Source organism: Manis pentadactyla, chromosome 4 (genome assembly GCF_030020395.1).
Source record: "Manis pentadactyla isolate mManPen7 chromosome 4, mManPen7.hap1, whole genome shotgun sequence".
In the NCBI taxonomy this organism is placed as follows: Eukaryota; Metazoa; Chordata; class Mammalia; order Pholidota; family Manidae; genus Manis; species Manis pentadactyla.
Window position 1 is genome coordinate 161,414,511 of NC_080022.1, and position 13,627 is coordinate 161,428,137.

General features: G+C 34.0%; 1 protein-coding gene across 6 annotated transcripts in view; it reads right to left on the reverse strand.

Annotated features, from left to right (window-relative positions):
* STXBP4 (syntaxin binding protein 4) overlaps window positions 1-13,627 on the reverse strand; it is a 195,073-nt gene that overhangs the window by 160,832 nt on the left and 20,614 nt on the right. For 5 of the 6 annotated variants that reach the window (XM_057501329.1, XM_057501328.1, XM_036879534.2 and 2 more), the window contains 4 exons: window positions 10,552-10,684; window positions 2,239-2,345; window positions 1,834-2,053; window positions 777-855 (listed from right to left, as the gene is read on the reverse strand). In XM_057501329.1, the coding sequence (XP_057357312.1) occupies window positions 777-855; window positions 1,834-2,053; window positions 2,239-2,345; window positions 10,552-10,668 (523 nt within the window). In that variant the 5' untranslated portion in view covers window positions 10,669-10,684. The remainder of the gene's footprint in view (window positions 1-776; window positions 856-1,833; window positions 2,054-2,238; window positions 2,346-10,551; window positions 10,685-13,627) is intronic. The other variant, XM_057501330.1, reaches the window with a different exon arrangement.

Here is a 13,627-nt window from a genome sequence, read left to right on the forward strand (position 1 = left end):
GACTAAGAAACTAAGTATACTAACTCTGCCTTATTTTGTATTTCAGATCTAGATAATGCTATTAAAAATTAAAATATATATGCAACAAATTGCACTATAATTTAGAATATACAATTAACTTTTCTTTAAGTACAATTTTTTTATTGCTGTTTCTAACTTTTGGAAAGAATAATAGGAGGGATTTTCTCTTAACATTTGAGTCAAAGACACTTGACAAGCTTCATAAAAATCCCTTTTTATGGGTAGCTTACAAAATTAATCCTCTATTGTTTTAAAAAGTCAATAAATCATTTCATGGTAATTAAGAATCAATAATATTAAATTCACAATACTGGTGTTCTAACTATATAATCGCTTCTTAAAAAACAAAAATATTTATTTTCTTAAGCTAAGCTCCCTTCTATAGTTTTTCCAAAAGATGAATTTACTATACCTCACCAGTATTTCACTAAAAGGACAAGGCAATCTAATCTTCATTTATAGAAGAGTTTCCATTATTTGGTTTCAACAGTTTTTGGATTATTACAGCTTCATAGACACTGTTATAATAATGCATCTTTTAAAATTCAATCCTTTGTTCAAGAAAATTTCCAGTTAAGTCATAATCTAACAGTGACCACTGCATAATACTTTCATTTTGTTTCTTTTATTCACTGAAGGAAAAAAAGGCATAACACACCCTTCTTTAAAGTCTATTTAGTCACATTATGTACTCCTCAGTGACAAAGAGAAATTGAAAAAAAGTAACAGGAAAGAGGAAATAAATGTGCATTTACCTGCATTAGACGTATCTGTAGCGCTGTTGTCCAAAGAAGCAACTGGAGTCTGCTCTGTTTTCTTGTATCCAGTTTTTACCTATGAAAGAAAACAAGGAACTTGAAATGTCATTTTCTAAGGTAGGTCAAAGACCAGACTAGAAGCTCATGTTAACATAGAAAGAATGCTTCAAGAGATTATAGTCCCCAAAATACGAAACCTTAAAATTTTGCTATATTCATCTTCAAACAAAGCAATTCAGAATTAAAATTTCAGCTCTGCCATGTCCAAGGACAAGAAAATATAAGGCCATTCACCTTATTTTGAAAAAGAATCATAACTTTAAATGAAAAAGTAGAAGAGGTTGACAGAAACCTTATACTCTGGGATCTGAAACTGAAGTTACCTTTGATGAATTTTATGCAACAGACTGAAAGTCTCCCTGAGTTTCCTATTTTGTTTTACAGTAACATAGATTTAAAGAGTATTGCTCTGTTTTGTAACTTTGATTTGTTAGGGCAATGTAGCAATTAGTGCAATTTATTGTATCAATTTTGATATACAAACGCCCTTTCTGTGTTTCTACTAGGGTGAACTATAGTCTAGTGAGGGAACACTGTCCACCTACCCTGGATGATTAGGATTAGCCTCACAGTGTAGGAAAGAAGCTAAAAAACAAAAAGGAAGATTGCCCATCTTTAGTCAAGCAGAAAACAGAAATGATGATGAATTAAACCATTTCAGACTGTCTGAAAATATATGACATTCCTAACATAGTTCTGAGAAAAATCAAGTCATATCTTTGTGATGCCATTCCAATCATGATTTCCCAAAGGACACACTGGCTTGGAGTTATAATTATTGAAAATAAAATATAAAAATCTTACAAAGAAGAAAAGAAAAGATCTTTCAAGGAAATGCCAATTTGTTAACAAACTGTATTATATATGTGTGTGTGATCTTATATGAGTGTGTGTGTGTGTGTGTGTGTGTGTGTGTGTATTTCTAACAAACATAAAAACATATAGGGGAGGGGGTTTATGGATTGTACAAATAAACAGAGAAATTTAAGATTACCTGATTTATCTTAACAGAACGTAAAACAGTTTCTGTAGTTCTGGGAGTGGATGAGGTCCTTGGAATTAGTATTTCCGAGGGAGAAGAAAGAAGACTAAATGTTGAGGTTTGAGGTCCACATTCTCCTGAAGCTTGTAAAAAGGATGGACATGGTGGATCTTCTGGATGATCGCTATCAGATTTTTGTCTTATGAATGCTATCTCCCAAGCAGATTCTAACCTAGCATTACAAAGAAATTACTTAATGGATATATTATGGATATAGTACAATTGAATTTTAAGATAATGTTTCAAATATTATCAAAAGATTCTTCTTTTAGGGTCTAAAGTACTTAAGACATCTTACATTATTATTTTTAAGAAGACAGTAAATGATTCGTTCTACCCTATGAACAGGACAGTTACCTCAGCTTGGCTCTGGTAACTATGCGTTTTGCTTCTTCAAATGATACACCAATCATAGATTCCTTGTTTATCGAGACAAGCTGATCCCCTGGCTTCAAACGTCCATCCTGACAAAGATAGTGACATTTATAATGTTTTAAGAACATATTGAGGATGTTTTTTAAAAAATAATGCAATTTTTTGCAATTAAAGGAAAGAAAGTTTTAGTGAAGAATATTTTAAAGAAAGAAAATCTGTAATATTTGAAGATACACACTGGTACACCAGAAAAAGAGACCTATTTTAAAAGCTTGAAAGATACAGCTTTGACTCTGTGATTAAGCAGGCCAGATAACCTAGGACATTTCAGAATACAAGACCAATTCAGTTCAGTTTCTGAGCATTTTTGTGTCTTTCATACTGTTAAAGATTTTAAACCATTAAGATTTATTCCACACTTAGGATTTAAAAAAATTAAGTCAAGGAACTTGATTATATTGATCCTACTCATATCTCATGTTATGATCAAACTTCATCCTTCCTGGGTCTGCTATCCTTCCTGTGACTCAGTCTGGTTGGTTGCACACATAGCTTTAGCCACGATCTATGAAAAAGACCATTTTTTTTGGTCTTTGCTCAGTCACGGCTCTGCCAATAACTAGCCTAACTGAGTTAACATATCAAGCACAATGTTTAACATATTTTTTAGGAGTTTCTCAGTCTTCTTTCCGTTAATTCAAACTGGAAAAGAAGAATGCACTCTCTACATTTTCAATTCCCAAGACACCTCTCAATTTATCATTTGTACAAAGACAGAACATATTATTTCTATAACTAGTGAAATATATATGGTTAAAAAGCTGTATTTTCACTCTTATGGTATTAAGGTAAATTCCAAAAATTCAAGGAAGTATCTTTTTTCAAAGTCTTATCTACCTTTAAGATAAATCTCTTGGAAACTTATCTTTGATCTGAACTGTATTATATATAATACTGATGATTTATGGTTACTTTATTGATAAATAACAATAGTTATTTTTGTTTTTTAAAAAGACATCTAGTATTATCTATTACACTGAATACTGAAATACATAGGAAAGCAAATATAAAATATCAAAGAATTTTATGGGAACATGTTATCTCAAATACTGTGTAAAACATAATCTAAATATATGATGACCCTATGACCTTTCTGATTTATAAGCATTATTTAAAAATTAAACCAAAAAGTGATTTCATTCTAAAATATGTAAAATTTGGAAACTGATTCGGATTTTATAAATATGTGATTAAATATAACTAGTAAAGTCAAAGAACATAACATACAATTGTATTTTTCATAAGTGATTTTTTTTTCCATTTGATAAATGTCTGGGGAATAAAACACAACAGTAATGTTGGAAAAGACCAAGAAATATGGAGAAAGTATCTACCATATGGTTTCTATAGTAAAATGAAAGAGCTGAGTTTGTAAGATTTTGTAAATAGTTCTGTATTGCCTGGGTCCAAATCTTACAACAGAGTTTGGTTACATATGCATTTAGATCAATTATCCCCCAGACTCTACTTAGACATTACATACATTAACTTGCAATTTAATATGTTAAATTTTAGCTTGAGGTCAGTTATCACTCTAGGTAAGGTTAAGGTGAAATAGTAACAAATAAGAAAAACAACCTTTTGCCAAAGGCAAAAAGATAAAGCTAATAAAAGCTGAAGAAGAATAAATACAATTCTAGAGTGCTTATTTCTGGAAGGGAGTGTTGGAAATGTGATGTGGAAAGCTCACAGGAAGCCTCAATAGTACTTAAATTTTCTTTTTCAGGAGTAAACTCTTAAGTAGAGTTGTAGGTGTTTATTTTGTTCTCATGCTTCATAAGTTAGATATATGTTCAAATACCCTTTTTTATGTGTCAAATATTACATTATGAAAAAGAAAAGGAACTCTCCGTCCCCCAAATAAAAAGGAAGCTCATGACATTTGCCCCAAGAATGTGCCCAATTAGCTGAATTATATTTTGGTTCTATACTCCAAAACTGGTATTGGAAGTAGGGGTCAATAGAGAAATTTTTAATCTAATTTTAAAGTTAATTAACTAATATATAGAATTAAATAAATGTCATTGTTAAATCCAGCTCTAGACCATTTGGAATCCACAAAATCATTCATTAGAATCAGTTTAATATGGTATATTTTATCTGAAACTTAATGACTATACTACCATTGACTTGTATCCCAAAGTCTGTCAACAATTTAGAGGGAAAAAAGGGGAAATGAAGAAAGTCCTGTTTTATTGGTATAAAGCATTTAAATGACACCAACCAGGAAAGAAAGGTTCCTTCAAAATTGGAGTAGTAGACATTAAATTAGTCTATTTTGTGTTAATGTAAATGTTCTTGGTATTAACTGTTCCTTCCTTTTATTAATCTTCCTTGAAAAGAGAAATTATACAATGATGACTATAAGTCAAATGGCAGCTCAACTGTCTTTCATTAGAGCAGGAGCCTGTATAGGCAGTGAACTGGAGTGGAAAGAGCATGAGATATGGCAACCAGATAGACCTGAATTCAAAACTGAGTTCTCAACTTGCTAGCTAGATGTTCACAAACAATGAGAGTGAGAAGACAGAGGAGGGGATGGGTGAGGTCCACTGTCTCACCCACAAAGAACACAGAGCTAAATTCTAAGTGTTTAAGGCAGCTCCTGTAGCATGTATCTTGTAGAAACCACTATTGGTTGTCAGGGTTGCCGGAAAAAAGGCTACAGAAGGAATAGAGGTGGCTATTTTCTGGATTTAGGCTGATTTATAATAAATCTCCCACACTCTCCTTTCAGACTGTACGGTATTAGCAGTACAGAGGAAAAATGCTCCCATTAAAGCAATCTAATATATCTTATATTAAAGTAGCATTTTCTAGCAGAACAGGAGTCAGAGAAGAGAGGAAGAATAATTCCTTCTGACTGAGGCTTCCAGTGTTTGTATACTTTTTCTAAAAAGTACTCACAGCAGTGTTGTTTTTTTTTTCCTTGCCTCTTACAATAAGATCTTAGCTGATCATGTGACTTTCTGAACCTGTTTAAAAGTCAGAACCTGCAAACTAAAACAAAGCTATTTCTGTAAAAGTCTGGCATTCAAAATCAGTGTATTCTGCCCCAGCTGGATAAATGTATATGTGAAGACACTAACTTCAAGGATATGCTGAGGCCTCTTCCACACTGTCTAGATTGTGATTCAGTAGTTACTAAGCAACTGTACAATATGACAAGCCAGGTGCCAAAAAGCACTTTCACAGACCTACCTTCAAAGTCTACGTTTTTTCACATTGACCTTTATAAAGATGTTGACATAATAATGTATTTCCTGACCACTTAAACACTCCTGTTAAAAACTATCAGTACTACTCATGTCAGATTATACTATTACATAGTTTTCTAAATAACATTACCATATTATCAGAAACCAACTATACCACCTGACTCTGAAAAGCTCCGACAAGCCTTCAGATTCCTCTCCCATACTTTCATAAACTGTCAATTTATTTTATTACCAACCATTAATGTGAATTTAGGCAAGTTGTTTAATCTCAATGAGATTTCATTTTCTTAGCTATGAAATAGGGATGAATACTTATCATACAAGGTTACTATAATAATTAAATAACATGCATAAAATCCTAGAACATTGTAGGTGTTAAATAAAGGTGAGTTGACCCAGAATCCCGTGTCTGTTATGGGCAATCTTCACACTGATAACAAATTTAAGCTGTTATTCTTCAGATTAAGGAACTCTGATGGCTGCCCACAGGTAGTAAAGTTGAAACTCCTTGACTTCCCAAACCCAGGACAAGAAACTAGCTGCAACCTACTTTTTCTGGCCTATATCCACCTTCCCTTCTCAGCATATAAAGTCTTTATTCTATTCTTAGAAAATGTTCTTCAACTCAGCTATAATCTTTCAAACCTTAACGCTTTTACACATAATAATTCCTGTCTAGAATGCTGCCACCAACCCAGCCACTTCTGTCCCAAGAACTCTCACTTAAACTTCACAGACAAACTCAGACATTATCTCCGATCTAAGTTTTCTCCAACTCCCTAGATATACTTAGTTGACCCTCTCTCTTTGCTCCTGAAACACTTTTACTTTTCTGTTATTACTGCACTTACTTCATACTGTCTTTGTTCACATAACATTTTTCTCCCGTTAGAGCATATTAATTCAGCTTCCAAACCAGCAGCACTGATTCTTCGGTTGCCAGAACCATGTCTTCTTCATGGTTGTTTCCCAGCATAGGTCTACAATAAACTAATAAAGCCCAAGAAGCACTCTGAGGAAGTTAAGAAGGTTCTGACAGAAGTAATAATGGCAAAGGAGAAAAAACAGTGACATTGCAAAGCGAGCCCCGCGTGGTCTGCCACTCCTTTAGATCCACCAAGGGTAATGGGTTCTTTACAGCCTTGGTCTCAGTCCTACTGATACGTTCAACATATTCCGAAAACAGACTTCCTCTGAAAGTTACTATGCCTTACTTCAATCCTTTGTGAACAATGACTAACAATTAGTATCTTTATCTGTGTAATCTTTGTCTTTATTATAGGGTTTGACAAAAAAAAAAAGGTCCTGAATTTTCAAATCTAAGGTAATACTGATTGTATAACACACAATTATTTTATGTAGCAGTAAGAGAAAAAAAATGCTGTTAATCATGCTGTGACACTGATTGTAAGACCCATCTCATATGTCTTGTATGTGTGTGCTTTAGTACGTGAGTTTTAGAATCAGCTAAATGCTGCATCAGGTTTGAAAAAAAACTTCTGATTCCTGCCTGCTTTCTTTACATTATTAACAGAAAAACAAACAAAACATGAAAAGGTCAAAGTGTTGTTCAGAATCTGACACAAAGAGGTACGTTGGTGTAGAGCCCAGACAGTGGCAGAGGAATGGTAAACAGATCAATAATTTTCAGAATGTGACAGAATGGCTTAGGGATTACTCATTCATACATTCATTCATAAATATTAATTGAGCAATTAGTATGTGTCAGGCACCACACTGGTGACTAAAGATAACACTGTGAATAATATCAGATACTTGCACTTAGAAAACATACTGTCTGTGGTTCAGGCAGAATTGATAAAACAATCACATATATCAGTATATGATTACAAACTAAAACAGGTGATATAAAGGAAAGGAAGAAGAACTATGAGCACATTTAAGAAAAAAAAAGAAAACCTGATCTAGATTTAAGGGAACAGGGACCACATCCCTGAGAATGTAGTCTTTGAATTGCTGTCTGGAAGTAATGTTGGTGGCGACAGCTGGTACTCCCAGGCAGAGGGAACAGCATGAGATGAGAAAGAACTTTCAAGAACTGGAAGAATGCCACTCTGGATACATAAAGATAGAGAGCCAGAGAAGTAGAGGGCTGAAGTCACTTTACACAGAGCCTTGCAGGCAACTAAGTATTAGTAAGATAGGTAGGAAGGGAAATAGGCATGGCAGTAAGACAAAGCTATTTTGAAAACTCTAACTAAAAACTAATGGTATTTTAAGCTAAGGTGATAGCAGTGGAAATGAAGAAGACTTTTGGGCTCCAGAGATATTTAGAGAGTAAAAAAAAATCAACGGAGATGCTAATGAATTGGATATAGGTGTTAGGAGAAAGGAAGTAGTTAGGTTGCTGTTGGGTTATCTGACTTTGTGCAACTGGAAGGTGTTATTTACTAAAACTTGGAACACTGAAAGAAGCTCTGTTTGGGAACTGATGGGCAGATGAGGGTGTGGTGTGACAATCAGGAGACCTGAGCCTCAGATTGGTGGGTTGGGTGCCTTAAAAAGAACCAAATGGAAATGTTGATCAAGCAATTAGATATGCAGGTATGAAGCTCAAAGGAATATTTCAGCCAGAAAATGGTCTAAGGTTGAACGGTGTGGACTCCAGACTAATATGGGACTGGCTGGTGGGATGAAAGGCATCTTGGAGTTCTCAACATTTCTCTATTTGCTCCCACCTATAGCCTGCTCTACCACTTAGAGCTGGGAGAATCTTCATTCCCCCTTGCAATGGACAAATGTGTTAAGATGTTCCAAGTTTGAACTCTGAATATATATTTTTTGGTTACTAAACAACACTGTATTTCATATATGCCAGGAAGAAAACATTTGTGTGCATGGGGGTGGGATCTGGTAGCTAACCATGATTAATTAAAGAAGATTAGAGTTCTAATAGCCTCCTAACATAGGAAGTTTGGGAATATAAATGGAATATAATCCATCTGTAAGCCTGAGATTGTTGATATTGTTAGTTCTGAAATGATATAATATTTTAAAAAATTAGATCAGGTAAAAGCATTCATGTATTTAAAAAATATTAACACTTACTCAGTTCAACAACTTAATAATGTTAACTTTATGAGCCTGTGCTTCCTACTGTACATCAACTATAAAGAAATTTTGTGCATATCAGAAATTTATTAACATGCCTAACATTATTCAGAACACAGTAAATGCTATTAATAAAAGTATTTTAAAATAAATTTGCATAATTTGTATTTGCAGAGTAAATATGCATATAACTATATCCCAAGGAAGTATACAGAAATAAATGTAAGCACTGCAAACCTACTTATTCTTCTCTGTTTACACCTTATTTTGTTTTGACTGTTGTCTCTCAGACTTGACCAGATATTATCAAAGAACATTAATAACTCTGTGCTGCTCTCTAGTGGTAAATACAGAATATGGCTCCATTAAATGGTTTTGCTTTTAAATACCCTTTCAATCGAATTCTAAGAAAATCATGAAAAAGTATATATTAGAGGTATAATTTCTTAGTTTGCTATTACTGACAGTAGATGAAGAGTCACTCAGAACTATTTCTATTAATTAATTACTTTACAAATATTTTTCATGGGTAAAAAAGCATAAATTGATGCTTACTTTAAAAGCAAATTCTTATCACTTGTTAGGCAGCACCATTTATTATTTTATTATATCAGATGCAGTCTAAAAAAATATCTTAGCCATACTGAATGAACATACACATACAACCCTCAACTTTAAAATTAAAGTAGTACTAAACATCTCAATTCTCACAAGGAAAATTTCATTTTTTGCTTGATTTTGTTTAAATTTAGCACGTAAGTATACTCTTAGTTGGTTAATCAACAGCCAAAATTTATGTCATTATAAAATTAATAGCAAAATTTATGTCATTATGATATCCTAAACTTATTGTAGAATACTTATAGTTTGGTAAGTGTATTTGGAAGATACCTTATTATCTCAACAAGCCTGAAACAACTGATATCATTACTATTGCTTTGGAAGTTATTGGTGAAACTGATTTATCTCCTAACAAGACAAAAAAAACCCCAGCTGAAGAGATAAACTGTTTGCTAAACAAGTGTTTGGCATGGGAGTCAGGGTAAGGATTGGTCTATTTACTCAAACAAAAACAATTAGAACAAAAACAACAATAATATGGGCAATGATAAGAGGATTCTTTCTCATGCTTTATAGCTTAATATTAACAAAATATCTTATTAAATTTTTTATCCCATCTCTCTCCAAAAAGGACTGGAAGCAATTTTCAACAAAAGTTATATAGAATCATGTTAGTAAAACAGAAATAGCAAGTGAAATTCCAGAGAAATGAGAATGCAAATATAGTAACCAGTTTGTTAATCAAGTTGGTTTCCTGCTTCAAGTGGGGTCAGAGCTTCTGAGCAACCAGAGTAAAAAGGAACTCATGATTACCTATTTCTTACGGGAAGAAGAGAGTAAGGGTTTCTAATTACTAAAAAAAGATATTTTCTCATCTTAATTCCAAGTCTAATTTCTCATGTGGGAACTAATGAATGATGCAATTAACTAACTCAACAAGAATTTTTGCAAATTCAAAAAGGAGCAGCAGATTTTATTTGCTGAGTTTTTTGTTTTTTTTTGCATTTAGAAGAGGCTAATGAATGTAGTTCAAGTTTAAGTGATCATCTTTATCCAAACTCATAGCAGTGGATAGATATGTGTTCAAATATAATTTCACTCAACCAGACTTAGGATAATAAGTTAAACAGCATATAATTAAAAATACACATAACCTTTAGTTAGAACCTAAAGTCTGTTTTCATATTTATTTCTTATTCATTTGTTAGGTTAAAGCTCCTTGAGGGTAAAGGCCCATCTTCTAGTCCTTCCAGTCTCTTTCACTGAGAAACGGTCACAGCAGACACTCAGTTAATACTAAAAATTTGCTGATGAAGTGGGAAAACAAACCTCATCACCAATGCTTTCGTTTTTTTGGTGAGGTTATTTTTATTCTCATTTTTACCTTATAACAGTCTCCGCCAGGAACAATTTCCTGAATATATACCAAGGGACCTTCACTCCGGTTAATGCCTCCTATGATCTTCAGACCAAGGCCTGTTTCCTGGGTAACAGTAATCATCTGAAAGGCAGGATCCCTAAGATAAAGTAAATTAGCACTCACAGGTTAGCCGAGAGGTCTATACCTTTTTCTTTAAACTACTTGTTAAATCAAATTCTTAGATCTAGGTAACTCAAAATACTCAGTACATACTAGCAACTACATTTTTAAAAGTATGATGATACAAAAGCAATCAAATGGATTTTGTTATCTATATTTAAAATTTTTTCTATAAAACAAACAAACCATAAAAGAAATTACAGCAATAATGCTTATTTTTTTGGAGTAGAACAAAGAAAAATACTTGAAAAATATTATTATTAGTATTTTTAATTTTTTATTAAAGTATGATTGATATACACTCTTATGAAGGTTTTTCATGAAAAAAAAACCAATGTGGTTACTACATTTACCCATATTATCAAGTCCCCACCCATACCCCAATGCAGTCACTGTCCATCAGTGTAGCAAGTTGCCAGAGGTCCACTATGTCCCTTCTCTGTGATACACTGTTCTCCCCGTGATCCCCCACACCATGTGTACTAAACATAATACTCCTCAGTCCCCTTCTCCCTCCCTCCCCACCCGCCCTCCCACACCCCTCCCCTTTGGGAACCACTAGTTCATTCTTGGAGCCTCTGAGTCTGCTGTCATTTTGTTCCTTCAATTTTGCTTCATTGTTATACTCCACAAATGAGGGAAATCATTTGGTATTTGTCTTTCTCCACCTGGCTTATTTCGCTGAGCATAATGTCCTCCAGCTCCATCCATGTTGTTGCAAATGGTAGGATTTGTTTCTTTCTTATGGCTGAATAGCATTCCATTGCACATATGTACCACCTCTTCTTTGTCCATTCATCTATAGATGGACACTTAACTTGCTTCCATATTTTGGCTATTGTAAAAAGTGCTGCGATGAACATAGGGGTGCATATGTCTTTTTGAATCTAAGAAGTTGTATTCTTTGGGTATATTCCAAGAAGTGGGATTCTGGGGTCAAATGATATTTCTATTTTTAGTTTTTTGAGGAACCTCCATATTGCTTTCCACAATGGTTGAACTAGTTTACATTCCCACCAGCAGTGTAGGAGGGTTCCCCTTTCTCCGCATCCTCACCAACATTTGTTGTTGTTGTTTGTCTTTTGGATGGTGGCCATCCTTACTGGTGTGAGGTGATATCTCATTGTGGTTTTAATTTGCATTTCCCTGATGATTAGTGATGTGGAGCATCTTTTCATGTGTCTGTTGGCCATCTGAATTTCTTCTTTGGAGAACCGTCTCTTCATATCCTCTGCCCATTTGTTAATTGGGTTATTTGCTTTTTGGGTGTTGAGGTGTGTAAGTTCTTTATATATTTTGGATGTTCACCCCTTGTCAGATATGTCATTTACAAATATATTCTCCCATACTGTAGGATGACTTTTTGTTTTGTTGATGATGTCCTTTGATGTACAAAAACTTTTTAGTTTGATGTAGTCCCATGAGTTCATTTTTACTTTTGTTTCCCTTTCTCGAGGAGCTGGGTTCAGGAAGAAGATTCTCATGCTTATATTCAGGAGATGTTTGCCTATGTTGTCTTCTAAGAGTTTTATGGTTTCATGACTTACATTCAAGTCTTTAATCCATTTCGAGTTTACTTTTGTATATGGAGTTAAACAGTAATCCAGTTTCATTCTCTTGAATGTAGCTGTCCAGTTTTGCCAACACCAGCTGTTGAAGAGGCTATCATTTCCCCATTGTATGTCCATTGCTCCTTTATCATACATTAATTGACCATATATGGTTAGGTTTATATCAGGGCTCTCTAGTCTGTTCCATTGGTCTATGGGTCTGTTCTTGTGCCAGTACCAAATTGTCTTGATTACTGTGGCTTTGTAGTAGAGTTTGAAGTTGGGGAGCATAATTCCCCCTGCTTTATTCTTCCTTCTCAGGATTGTTTTGGCTATTCGAGGTCTTTTGTGGTTCCATATGAATTTTAGAATTTTAGGGTGATTTTCTCTAGTTCGTTGAAGAATGCTGTTGGTATTTTGATAGGAATTGCATTGAATTTATAGATTGCTTTAGGCAGGATGGCCATTTTGATAATATTAATTCTTCCTATCTATGAGCATGGGATGTGTTTCCATTTATTGGTATCTTCTTTGATTTCTCTCATGAGTGTCTTGTAGTTTTCAGAGTATAGGTCTTTCACTTCCTTGGTTAGGTTTATTCCTAGGTATTTTACTCTTTTTGATGCAGTTGTGAATATAATTGATTTCCTGATTTCTCTCTCTGCTAGTTCATCGTTAGTGTATAGGAATGCAACAGATTTCTGTGTATTAATTTTGTATCTTGCAACTTTGCTGAACTCAGATATTAGATCTAGTAGTTTTGGAGTGCATTCTTTAGGGTTTTTTATGTACAATATCATGTCATCTGCAAACAGGGACAGTTTAACTTCTTCCTTGCCAATCTGGATGCCTTTTATTTCTTTGTGTTGTCTGATTGCCGTGACTAGGACCTCCAGTACTATGTTGAATAGAAGTGGGGAGAGTGGGCATCCTTGTCTTGTTCCCAATCTTAAAGGAAAAGCTTTCAGCTTCTTGCTATTAAGTATAATGTTGGCTGTGGGTTTGTCATTGTCATATATGGCCTTTATTATGTTGAGGTACTTGCCCTCTATACCCATTTTGCTGAGAGTTTTTATGATGAATGGATGTTGAATTTTGTCAAATGCTTTTTCAGCATCTATGGAGATGATTATGTGGTTTTTGTCCTTCTTTTTGTTGATGTGGTAGATGATGTTGATGGATTTTCTAATGTACTATTCTTGCGTCCCTGGCATAAATCCAACTTGATCATGATGGATTATCTTTTTGATGTATTTTTGAATTCAGTTTGCTAATATTTTGTTGAGTATTTTTGCATCTATGTTCATCAGGGATATTGGTCTGTGATTTTCTTTTTTTGTGGTGTCTTTGCCTGGTTTGGTATTAGAGTG